Here is a 13,708-nt window from a genome sequence, read left to right as displayed (position 1 = left end):
ATCAATTAAAAAACTTCGAAATGTTCTAGGAATACTAGATGAGATTTATGTCTATTTTAATGGTGTAAAAAGATATGAGGTACTCAAAAAACTTCAGCGTAATGATCTGAAAAAATCGCAACGATTTCTACGCGTCAAGAATACCACTCGGTAATAGTTCCTTATTTATTTAAATGTTTTTTTTATTTAGAAGCTGGCTATCGTCATATAAAGCTATTGTAAATTTTTTTCAACTTTATGATGCCTTGAGGGCAGCTTTAACAAATTTAAAGGATTCTGAAGATCCTGCCACTTCCACTATGGCTAGTGCTATAGTCTTTAGAATAGAAAAATTTGATTTTATCTTATCACTTTGTGTTTTGGATAAAATATTGTTGATAACAAGGACATGAATTTTTGGATGTTTTTTCAAAGGCGCAAGATTAGAGAAATCTACCTTTTGATTTTGCTAGACTTCAAACATTACAATCCAAAAAGGAGAGGTATATATACTTTCATCATTAAATATAGAAATTTTTTTTAGCTTTAAAATAGGTGTTTTATGCTGCACTCGATTTAATTATTATGCAGTTTAACGAAAGATTTAATGATGATTCAATGAAATTTTTACATCAAACATCATTTTTTACGTCATAGGGAATGGCAGAAAAATCAATTATTAAAGAAGATATTGAGGATATCTGTGAATTTTACAATTTAAATTCAAGTCAAATTTTCGAAGAAATGTTGAAGTTTAGAAATATTTAAAAGATGGCCAAAATGGGGAATGTAATTATTACTCATGACCTAGAGGTTCAAGAAGAAGATTTGTCAGATTCTGAGAATTGTAAATTTATTTATTTAAAATATTTTCACCAATACATTATTTAGCTTCTTCTGATGATGATTATAATTCAGGGACTTACGATTCAGATTGGAAAAACTATTCATTTATTTTACCTTATCGTTTACTTTTAAATTTTTCTGCTTTCAATAATTTAAGAATTTTATATAACATTCCCACAACCTCATGTACTGCCGAAAGAGTCATGAGTAAAATTAAATTAATTAAAACAAGACTGCGCAGTACCATGAAAGATACTTTTCTCAATAATTTAACCATATTATCAATGGAAAATTTTTTATTTAAACAATTATGATGAAATTATAAATTCTTTCGCTTTCTCTTCCCCTAATTTATCTGAATTATTAATTTAAAAATAATAATTATAAAGTTATATTTTTTGCATTTTATTTATATTATATATTAAAAATTGATGCAATAAAAATTATTTTTGAAATTTATGGGTGTCATAATTATAATTTTTTCGAAGGGGGGGGGGGGTACTTTTCATAGGGGTATTCTGCTTCATTCGCTTAAAAAGTGTAGGGGCCACTGAATAAGGTTATTTATAAATTAAATCATATAGGAATGAACGACTCATTTAATAATTTGAAATCATATAGGAATGAACTGCTCATTTAATAATTCTCAAATCAATAAAAAAAAACTTGAAAACTAATTAATAACTTATCAACATTTTAAAACTGCCTAAAGTAATCAATATTAAAAAACTGACCAAATAATTTGTAATTTTACGTGATACGTGATATAGTGCTTTTGCGCTCTGATGTTGAAAGTTCAACAGAGCTACGCTAGGTTTTTCACATTTCGATCTGATTGGAACAAATTCAATTTGGGTGAAAAGTACAAATATGAGGAGCCCTTTACACGTTTGTGGGCAAGCCGCACGTACTTGTACGTGCAACATTCCATATTGAGATTTCCTGTTCATATCAATTAAATTTCGATTTATCATAAAGGAACAAAAAATTAATATATATTATTTAACTTCTGGTGAAATAAGTTGTATTTGTTATTCTATTATTTAAATTTGCAGCATCCATTTGCACCGGTAAAAAAAAACCTTGTAATTTTTTCATCTTTACTTTTTTAATATCGGTTGGGATTGGTAGTTTTTTAAAATATAAATTTTTATGCCATTCATTTTATTATAGTAAAGTAAAAAATAATATATACCACACTTGAGGCTCAATATACAATTACCTAAATTTTATATTTATGTCCGAGACCTTCAGACCTGGCACTGAACCTGAGGCCAAAAAATGGTATTAAGCTAAAAATCAAGATATAATGGAAAATATCAATAAACCCATATGCAAAAAAAACATTTTCTAAATTTTGCTTAGGCAGTTTGTAGTTGGACTGAGCGAATATAAAAAAGGTGCAAAAAAATATATCAATCACATAACAATCGATCCTTATTTAGATATTTAAAAAACACACACTTTGATAAAGGCGATGTTTTTAAACAAGATTGCGTTTTTAAAAAATTATTCCCTAGCCCAGAAAAAAACTAAATGACAATTTAAATATATATGATTAAATTTAATTTATAAATATTATTTTCAAATTTACACTATTTGCAGTATTCGTGAGCCCCTAAGGCAAGAGCTTGCTTAAAATTTCTTAAATATTTGTAAATTATCATAAAAATTTATAATATTAAACTAATTCGCATATTTATTTTATTTTTGTTTTAAATAATACCCCAAATATTTTGGTAGATATGACAAAAAAAATTGTTGCGATAAAATATCAATGATATTTACATTAATTATAAACATAAAATGTTAAATAAGAAAATCTACAAAGGCTTTCGATGTCTAGATTCTTTCCATAAAGACATCTTAGGTTTTTTGGTAGGAGAATTTTGAACTGGGTTTGGATAATTTTGAATGAAATTATTTTTTTCAACGACATCCTTAACTATATTGGGTGATGAATTCTGGATAATAGATTTAAGCTATTTGATATAAAAATTTATATAGAATTAATATAATATTAACATGGAATGCTTTAAGATAGCTTTATTCTAACTAAAAAATGACTTTTTCGACATATTTTGATTAAAGAATAAATGATGCATTCTTGCAGTTTTTATAGTATATAATTAAATTATAAACTTTTTTTGTTAATTCAAGTTGTACAGATATGTCTAATAAAAAAATTAATAGGCATACATAACTATACAGATGATTCTTAAATTAAAGATAATATATAGTAATAATATTATTTATTGTAAAACATTTATTTGTAACAAATTTCTCATAAAATTCCTACAAATATATGTCAATGTTTCACAACAAATCATATTTTACCGCATTATAATTATAAAAATATTATTCATTTTTTTATATTAAATTTTAAAATTGGATTTTAAGAAACCAATGGATAAAAGAAAATATTTTATATAAATAAAACTATATTTTAAATGTTGATTATGTAGGAGGCAAATCAATGACAAATAATGGTCGCGTTATTTTTGGTCCTCAGGCAGTTTAATATTAATAATATTAGGCCTATGCATCAGAGGTCCAGGCCCGAGCACGTCTTGTATATCCTGCCCGTAACAGTTTAATTTTAAAAATCGAGGCTTAAAAATAAATTATAAATCTCACTTGGGTTGAGGCTAAAAAAATTTATTTAAAAAACTAAGGACGGGTCTATATAGGAAAAAATTAAATCATAACTATTGGAAAATCCTATAATACAATCATTTAACATTCATTTGAGTTCATATTTTCTATTTCTCTTCGAAAAAATTTTATACAAAATGCAACTATAATGATTTTAATGAGAGGGGCTGTAAGATCATCAAAACTTTGAAAATCCCAGTCTGGCTGAAGAAACAAAGACCCGGGCCAGCTGGCCGACCAAAGAAAATAAATTTGAAACCATACTCAGCCTACTGATATGTATATAGTAAAAACCTATCGTCCCGGTTTAAGCTAAACTCAGCTAGGGTCCTTGCCACAATTTTTTGAATCCCGAGTCATGTATGGTCGAAAAATTTATAAGCCCAAGCCAGGCCATAAAATTCAAATTTTAAAAACCCAGATAAGGCCAGAAAAATATAAAAACTTATATAAAACTCGTGGCCTGCAAAATGGTAAAATTATTTATTTAAATAAGTGAGCTTACATTTGTTTCAACAATTTGACTTGTAAATTTTTTATCTGTTTCAGAAAACTATATAATAAAGGAACAATTAAATTTCAATTTTTATAAATTACTCCAATATCTTCAGATGGGATTTTGAGAATTGATTTTTTAGTCGTAATAGTAGTTTGATTTAACGAAACATCCAAGTTTGTGAACTGAGTGTAATTTATAATAAGGCATAAAAATTTAATGGAAATGTTCTAACCAAATTTGTGATAAAGAAAAACTTAGGTGAATAAAAGCAGTAATATAAATTCTTCAATTAATCCTTTTTTTTAATAAACACTTATAGTACTTTGAGATCTATTGACGTGGCTTTTGCTTGTAAATCATGTTCCCATCTCACTTTTTTATTAACCTGAGCTATAATCAATTTTTTTTTAAACTTAAATAAGTAAAAATAACAATATATTTCATCACTTGATATATTTTCATCTTCGGCCACATCCATATCTTGAAAATTTTCTAAGATCAACGGTAAAGGATCTGACTCTAGGTGAGTAGTTGATTTATTGGATTTATTTTTCGCTAATTCTTGATAATATTTCTTAACATTGTCTCTATGTTCAACTATTGTTAAAATTAAATTATAAATTTTCGCGAAGAAAATAAAAGAATTAAGGATACCCATGTCCCATAATTTTTTTTAGTATTCAATGTTTTTATAGTTTTAAGAATTGAGATGTTCTAAACTCATATTATAGGTTCAAATTAAGCCATCAACAAATAAAATTATTCAACTTTTCGACCCTATATTTGAGAACATTTTACTGTATTTTAATTTAGTCTAATAAAATGATAAATCAAATATTCACTAGGATTAAAACCAGGGAATCAGGTGTGAACAGTCGGGCCTTAAAATTGAAACCATCGGTCTTATTAAAATTAGGATGATAAATTAAAATTGATATAAATTGCGATCTAAAAATCATGATTAAAATAATAATATCTTTGAATAAAAATCATTTGTGTATTTTAAATAATTATTCTTTTTTTCACAAATAAAAATATAATATCTTACCCCATTTTATTATATTTTGTATATAGGTTTTGGTCGCATACTATGCAAAATTTATCCCTAAAATATCAACCATAGCCAAACCCTTAATATGACCTGTTATATCTTGAATTAAAATTTGATTGGGACAATAAGTGGGTCTGCGATGCATTAGCGTTTAGCATCGACATCGTACATAACCTAGATGGGGTAATGAAATCGAGAGACCGTTTGCTTATGCATCGCGAACTTTATCCAAAGTCGAAATAAACTATCCAAACATAGAAAAAAAGTTGTAACCATTGTCTTTGCAGTAAAAAGGTTCAAGTAATTTTTACTAGGAAATAGTTTCACACCAAGCACCGATCATAAACCATTACTAGCAATTTTTGAAGAACCGATAGGCTACAACGATGGAGGAATATTTTAGCAAGTTTCAATTTCAACATCAACTGCCGATGCTCTGCCACGATTACCATTACACGAAGTGATTCCAATAGATCGTAAAAGAAGCTAAAGTCAACCAAATAATCCAAACCCAAATAAACTCGTTACCATTTAACAGAGATATAGATAAAATACATCTTTAACCATGCAAGGCTCCCGAATCAACCCAAGTAAAACATTACATACGGGAATGACCATTGAAGTCACACAAAAATTCCAAAGATATTGGAAAATGCGAAAGGAGTAAATATACGGAAATACCGTAACCAGATTAATTATTCCCCAACGGTTACGACCTTTAATATTATAAGAAATTTAACGTGTGCATCCCAAAATAATGGGTATGAAAGAAACGTCATAAAAATATGTTTGGTGGCCAGATTTAAACAAGGACATGATGGCAAACGAAATCTTTATAAAATGTTAACAATTCAAAGAAAATACGCCAAGGATATCATTCAACACCTGACCAGTACCCATAAAGTAGTGGAAATAGTACTCTTAGACTTGGTTAGACTCCTGCATAAACAACACTGGCTAATAATCGATTCATATTCAAAGTGGCCCAAAATCTACAGTCTGAACAGCACTGCGTCACTGGTCATTCTGAGCACATTAGAAACCATTTTCATTTATATGAAATACCCTCAAAAGATTGTCATCGATAAGGTGTTCCAATTCATAAGCCATTACTCTAATAATAACCGTGACAACATAGAATAACTCATATTTACATGCTCTTATATTCGCCATAATATATGGCACTTCCAAAAATCCAATAAATGGAGTGCCCGAGAACCGAAATTCAAGCTTAACTAACCCACTTTAACCCTACTAAAAACCTCCGCACTCTTATATCTAGAACGAGATTATAGATGCCTTAAATATCCTAGTAGAAAAGCTCTAGTCATGAACCCAGTAACTCAAGTCAATCTATAAAAAGCAGACGACCATGTAAAAACGACAATCAAAACCCAACGATATCACCGTCGCGATATCCGACAACGAAGGGAACCCAAAAGTGAGGAAGAAGAAGGTACCATAGGTCTCGACGCTTTGAGAAAAAATGTAGCCCCCTGTTCCCAAGAACTTCACGGACCTTCTTACGAAACCTGCCACTCGTATCCCGGGTGATCTCACGATGATGAGTACCAGACACTGTCGCTTAAAAAAACAATAGCCTAGTCTAAAATCTCCTCTTATATAGTGGTATGGTGTAAACCGTCACACTAAAAAAAAGAACTTAAACCCGCTCTTATACAGTGGTGCGGTGTAACCCATTACATTTAAATTAGCTTAAATTTAAATCTCCAGTGGTGGGTTACCAGTCTAGTATTGCTTGAAATAGAGTCGTGGAAATAATTATTTCATAACTAATTATTTTGTAACTAAATTAAAAGGATTAGGATTAAACCTATGAATTATTTTAGAACATTGTTTATTAACTTAATTTAACTGAAATCGAACTCCTTTGAAATTATTTGTTCTTTCCTTTCAATTTTAGATAAGTGACGATTAATCAAAATTCCGACGAAACCGAGTCCCCTTGTTCCCAATCCCGGAATTCGCGAACCATCGACCCTTTTACATCCCTTCCCTACCCTCCCATTAGTGGAATCTGTGCACCGGGCTTGGAACTCAACACTTAGGAAATTTTGATAAAATATCGAGGACAGTTTGTGAATTTTAATATATTATTATTGAAATATTATTTTTAATTTTACCAGCTGATTCTTTTTTTATTATAAAGAAATATTTATATTTAACACTACTACGGTTGAAAGAATGAAAAAAGAAAGAAAGAAGGAAGGAAGGAAGGAAGGAAGGAAAGAAGGTTAGAAAAAAAAAGAATGATTATCGCCATTTTGATCAAATTAAATTTTATTGGTCAGCCCTAATTTAATTACTGCCCATGTCTTGTATATACTTAATCCTGCAAAAATTTTGTGACCGTATATTTTTTTAAATTGAAGAAGTATTATTTAATTTTTTTTATTAAACTTCTCCAAGTCTTTTCAGTTTCTTCGTTGTAATTTTCGTTGATTTCAAATGTTTCTGTGTCGACACCAAGAATATTGTCATATTTATCTTTCAGATTGATTCTCTGTTCAATCAATTCGCGCTGTCTAAATAAGGCATCTTTTTTATCAGCAATATCTTTGAATATAAAATAATATATATATATTTATTTTTAAGATTTATATCTTTAAACCGGTTTGATTTCGTCGATTCTCATAAAAATGTTCATAGTTTTTTTTTCAAAAATAAAATTTAAAAAACTTGTGAATTTTTTTTTAAATAAAAATTTTTCATTCATATTTTTGTCGTATGGGGATTAGGAATCTCTCAATTTTAAATCATTTACTAAGGGCGATTTTTGGATTTTAAAAATCTGATTCTACAGGAATTGTATATCAGCGTATAGAGTACCCAAACTGTAAATTTCAAACAATTTTTATGAACTTTAGAACTATTTCTAATTTATATTAATTTTTATATGGATTTTTCATATAAATTAAAAAATACTAAAATATCTATAGCTGAAATTTATAGGGTATACTCTACACATACTAGCATACATTTCGGTTAAATCAGATTTTAAAATTTTTTAAATCGCCCTCGGTAAAGGATCTAAAATCAAGATCGACATTTTCATTTAAAAAAAATAAATATTAGCGAGTTATTTTTGATTCAAAAGGTTCTTGATTTATTTTTTAAATTTTTGTGATTTTAAAAAATAAAATAAGTATTATAATATAATTTGAAAAATAATGAATAATAATATTAACCATTTTGGGGGGAAAAAATACCTAACAAATTTTTGTTTTTGATATATTAAAAAAAGGTTGACTATTATGTAGATAAATGGAATATAATTATAAATTCCAAATATATTTATAAAAAATATGTACCTATAACCAGGGCTGTGAACCCGAACCCTGATATTTTATTGAACCAGAACCCTGAACCACGAAAGCCTTTTTTAAATGTAGGTTTCAGGGCTCAATAATTTTTAAAAAAATTATAAAATTTTACATTTATTTTATTTTATTAAAATTTCTTTATTTCACTTTATTCTTTTAAATTATAAAAAATTTGAATAGCAATAAAAAAATAATGTATAAAATATTTATAAAAACATAAATATTAAAAACATAATTGTTTTTCTTATTTTCAATATTAAAAACATTTTTTTGAAAATCACTTTTTGTGGAATCGTATTTTATTATTAAAATACAAATAATAAAATTATTCGATTCAAAAATTAAAATTTAATATGAATAAGGAAGATATATTAGCTGTCTAATAATTTTATATCTATTATTTGATCGAATTATTAGTATAACTTCAAATTATTTGTATTATTAGAAATTATTCATAAATATTGGAATTATTCGTAAATATTCTAGATTATTTTTATATATTTCAAACGATTCATGAATATTCAAAATGATTCAGCTATTTGAAATTATTGAACTTTTTATTTTTTTACTTTTTCCTACATCTATAAATCACTTTAAATTTTAATAATCCATTTTTGAAAATAACCCCCTCTTTTTCTGCGGTGGGATACCTCCTAAGATAATGATGATTAGATATTAATAATTTTTTCATGGTCATTTTTATTTTACTTTTTAAAATATGTAAGTTGGCTAAACAATTGGTAGCACTAATTATCTATGGGATGTTAAGTGCCTTATTCTATGAATGCTTTAACCAGTATAGTATACCACTGGTTCGAGGGTGGATGGAATATTAACTTTTTTAAGAGCAGCTAGGAGAATGTTGTTAATAGATTTATGACGCGGCTGTCATTCATGGGAGAACTTACAGTGCAAGGGATGGTAAGCTTTCAATTCGATGGGATAACCGCAGTCGATGCAAATGGAGAGAACCACTGCATTACAGCCAAGATGGAGGGCTATGGAAATGCGTAGCTGTTCACCAGTCAAGAGGAGGCCAAGATTGGAACTGGGGATGGCTTCCAGCCATTCGTAACCTGAGCTTGAATATAATACTAAATTATTGGGATTGTCCTCAAAGGGCCTATTTGAAATTAGGTATTCAACAGAACGGGCGATCAGAGGAGCATCCCAGTCTTTTTGAATGCTGTAAGTGGGACAAGAAAGAGTGGGTGGGCAGTTGCTGTCCCAAAAGGTGAAGGCCTGCAAGAGGTCAGTATCTAAAGGAGTGAATCCATTATCGATGATAGATTGAGCAGCAAGACAAGATGAAATAAAGGCTGAGAGGGAAAGTTGTATAGGGGGTCAGATACCAATACCACCAGACTTACTGGAAAGGGTGGCCTCATGCCAGGATGAATTGGAAAATTTTAGGTTTTATATATTTTCAAGTATACCCTTAATTTAGGTTCATGGGAAATGAGCAAGTCACGGCATTTAAAGATCGGAGAGGATCTCAGGGCGTAAAGGATTTTAGGTATATTGAAATAATTTTTTATTTAAAAAAAAGATTGATGGGCTAGGAGGTAATTACATAATGTGTTTAATTTGGATAAATTGTTAAGGGACCATTTAAAAATGTTTCGATGGCCTTTTCACCCCTTATAGGTGATCCAAGATGTGTTATCTTGTCTCTGTTGATGACGTGATATACCATGTCTAAGGGGATAGAAGTGGGATTTAGGAAGCAAATCTCACATTTGGGGAGGTTGAGAGATAGTCCATATAAGAGAGATTCTAAATGATGAGGGTGGATAGACATGATTGTGGAGAGGTTTGGCAGAGACAATGAATTAATTAAATATAATTTTACTTTGAAATCATTAACTTGGAATTCCATTTTTTATATATATTAGTCTTAGTGACATTTGCTTAAAATTTTATAAAAATTGAAGAAACTCCTCATTTATTTTTAAATTCAATAAACATTATTTATAATTCTGTAGTAGCCAAAATTTAAACAGAGATTTAGTTATGTATATCTTAGTTTGTATACAAAATTTTGCCCAAATCCTAAGGGGTAACAGTGAAAATCATATTTTTTTGATCAATTTTATGGGATGACCCTTAAAAATAAAGTGAAAATTTAATGGGCAAAATTCTTGAATCAAAAATAACACTCAAAATTTTTTCATTTTTTAAATATGAATAATCTTAAAAATATCATAAAAAAATAATTTTAATTTTTGACATATTTTTTTATTTTTGACAAAAACAGAATTTTTTTTTCTCCTTTATTTTTTCATTTAGTGATGTTTTCTAAACCCTGACTATAAGTCTTTTTAAATCAATTATCTAATAAATAAATTAAGATAACTTACTTCTGAGACGTTTATTTATGATTGTCAATGCTTGGGTATTTGATATCTTACTGAACCAATCATCGCCTAATAAAACCAAAACCTCATTTGTTTTATATAACTGTCCAGGTATGAAGGCTATTTTGTTTATAGGAATCATTGTTTCTTGATGTAAAGAAGTATGACAAATTTGCATAAAATTTTTCAATGATTCATAAGAATTTTGATAGTTTTGGAGAATTTCTATTTCATTTAGGCAGTCTTTCAAGTTCTGAAAATATTATAATTTGATTAAAGATATTAGAATAATTATTATTAAGTCATGAATGTAATTATAAATTTAATTAATTTATTATGTAAATTAATAAGATAAAGTAAGATATTATGGATACTCAAAATTGTACTAAAATTAAGTTAATTTATTTAAAAAATCAAAATTATGGTAAATTTTTTATATATAAAAAACTAATAATTAATAATTAAAATGACCAATTAGCTCATGTATTTGGTAAATGATAACCATTATAATTTTTGAAATTAACTAAAGATGGGATACAATTTTGGATACAATTTTAATTACTCAAATATTAATTTAATTAATAAGTTAATTTAACGATATATTTATGAATTAATAAATATCTTAGCAAATTCAATAAACCTTAAATACATTCACTTATTTTAAGTAAGTTTATATTAAAATTTATAAAAAAAATATATATTACTTTTCATATTTAATTGTAAGTAAATGTTTAAAGTTAATGCAATTTACTTTACTTTTAAAATTAATAAAATTCCTTTTAAAAAAGTGGGTATCATACGATCATTTTTATATAATCAAATAGATAAGTTAGTTACATTGATCAGAATATTTTGATAAAATTTAAAATTTTCCATCTGACCTGACCCAATAAGTTACATTTCGTAGTTCTTAATTTTAATAATTTTATTATTTATTTGCTATTTTTTATCTTATTTTGTCAAAGGATATATCAACCATTCTTTAAAATTAAGGCTAAACAATTTATATCAGTGACTTAGCGTTTATAGCAAGGTAAGCCTTACTTCTCTTGTAATTTTTCTTAAAAAATAAATAAAGTTGATATAATTCTTTATGCTATGTTAAAAAAAATTGAATATTATTTTTATTATTAAAAAAAAACTTACACTATTTTTACTATGTTATTATTTTATTACTTACGTTAAAAAAATATAACTGCAAGAAGCAAATATAAAACGGCATATTTTATTTAATAAATAAAAAGGAAATCAATTGTAAAATTTTTCGTTTATAAATAAGTGTTGGGGAAACAAATATTAAAATGTGTATTTTTTTTAATAAATAAAAGAGAATGAAAAATTTTATCTTTCTTTTTAATAAATATTTAATCTTTTTTAAAATCAATATTTAATTTAAAATGTCTAATTATTGCATTGCAATTATGTTGTTGCAAATTTATTAAAAATAATTAGGTCAATATATGATGTGAAGTAATTTATTAATTTCAAAAATTAAGCATTGTATAAAATATATAGCTGAACAGATGGAATTTATTATAAAACATCTTAAACTACTAGAGGATGATGATAATCAATTAGAAAATATGGAGTATGGAAGCCAAGCGAATAACATACTATATACAAGTTAGATAACAGAATTTCCAAGTAAACATTCAATGACAATCTTAATATATTATTCTACTATAACTGTATTGTAACAAAAAAAATTGCTATATTCTTATCACAGAAACATTATTCATAGGATTTAAATGTTCTAAATTTTTGGAAAAGAAAACGATAGAGCTTTTACATCTTACTATTCTAGCCAAAGAAATGTTTCAGCAACTATCACACCGAGTGAAATGGTTTTTTCTATCCCTAAGTTGACTTTGAATTTAGGGAGAATATATTTACATCTAGAGTTGTTAAACGGCTTATTTTGAGCCCATTTTTAATGGCCAACTCAACATTTCAGAAATATATTACACAAGCCTGAATATTTGTCTCATATATGGCACAAAGGTTTGGATATCTATTAGCGAAATCTCGAGACTTAAGTAAAATTTTTATGGTTAAAATATTTTAGTTTATTTTTAAAATTCATCAGCTCGTAACAGGTCTTTTTACAATCCTACTCATGTCCCCTAAATGTGAATAAAATTGTTTTCATACGTGATAATTATAAAATTACAAAATTGAATTCGAATTTATAATTAGTATTTGAACAAATAATAATAGTATTACGAATTATATTTTATTTTCATATTTTATAATTATAAAATTATGATTGAATTAGAATTTATAATTAGTTTTCTCCACAGATAATAAAATATAGTTTATTACTAATGTATATTTTTCTTCATACAGGATATTCATAAAATTATAAAATTGAATTCTAATTTATAATTAGTTTTCAACAAATAATAAAATATAGTATTACTAATCTATATTTTATTTTATTTTTACTTAATAATTTATCTTAAGAAAAATTAATTAGCATTTATAAAATTAATAATTTCATGTAAAAATATAAAAAAATTATGTTGTTGTGCAGATTCATGCCGCATTTGCTAAGGCCGGCTAAGGTTTCATCGGCACACAGTTCTTGCTCTAACTATATTACATTACAATATATACTAATTAATTTCTTAAAGTTATTATTATCCATCAATCTCTATTTTATAGTGATGTAAAGTAGCGTAGATGGAAATAACAGCGTTACCTTTTTTGAGGAAAAGAACGCAATTCGTTACTTGTTTCAGTAAGCGTTTCTTCGAGAAACGGTAACGCAAAATGATACTCTTTACCTAAAAAAAGATCTAAAAAAATATTAAAATTTTATAAATAATTTAGGTCGAGTTTTTAATATAGACCAACTACAAAAGTTCTTCCTTTTTATTATATTTATTACCTTTTTGTTGTTGAACTATATTCAGTAAAGATTGCTAATCTAATTTATATTGATTCTATCAAGGTATGTTAATTTATATTTTTAATA

At 26.9% G+C, this 13,708-nt stretch overlaps 1 protein-coding gene across 1 annotated transcript; it reads right to left on the bottom strand.

Moving 5' to 3' along the window:
- Positions 1–2,557: 2,557 nt before the first annotated feature.
- LOC135924766 (unconventional prefoldin RPB5 interactor-like protein) lies at positions 2,558–11,566 on the bottom strand. The gene is made up of 8 exons (XM_065459874.1): positions 11,436–11,566; positions 10,735–10,984; positions 7,452–7,607; positions 4,427–4,576; positions 4,302–4,369; positions 4,078–4,161; positions 3,986–4,033; positions 2,558–2,807 (listed from the first exon to the last, which is right to left on the bottom strand). The coding sequence occupies exons 2-8, from the start codon at positions 10,907–10,909 to the stop codon at positions 2,649–2,651; spliced, it is 840 nt and encodes a 279-aa protein (XP_065315946.1). The 5' UTR covers positions 10,910–10,984; positions 11,436–11,566; the 3' UTR covers positions 2,558–2,648.
- Positions 11,567–13,708: the final 2,142 nt, after the last annotated feature.

The sequence above is a fragment of the Gordionus sp. m RMFG-2023 genome, chromosome 2, assembly GCF_954871325.1.
Source record: "Gordionus sp. m RMFG-2023 chromosome 2, tfGorSpeb1-WG-v2, whole genome shotgun sequence".
In the NCBI taxonomy this organism is placed as follows: Eukaryota; Metazoa; Nematomorpha; class Gordioida; order Chordodea; family Parachordodidae; genus Gordionus; species Gordionus sp. m RMFG-2023.
This window is presented reverse-complemented; position numbering and strand designations above follow the sequence as displayed.

Bases quoted from the DNA above. Each gene is read 5' to 3' on its own strand.
- LOC135924766 (XM_065459874.1), bottom strand. From the start codon at position 10,909: ATGCAAATTTGTCATACTTCTTTACATCAAGAAACAATGATTCCTATA. The intron at 7,608-10,734 runs GTAAGTTATCTT...TTATATTCAAAG, and splicing joins CATAAATAAACGTCTCAGAA to ATATTGCTGATAAAAAAGAT. The intron at 4,370-4,426 runs GTGATGAAATAT...AATTGATTATAG, and splicing joins CGAAGATGAAAATATATCAA to CTCAGGTTAATAAAAAAGTG.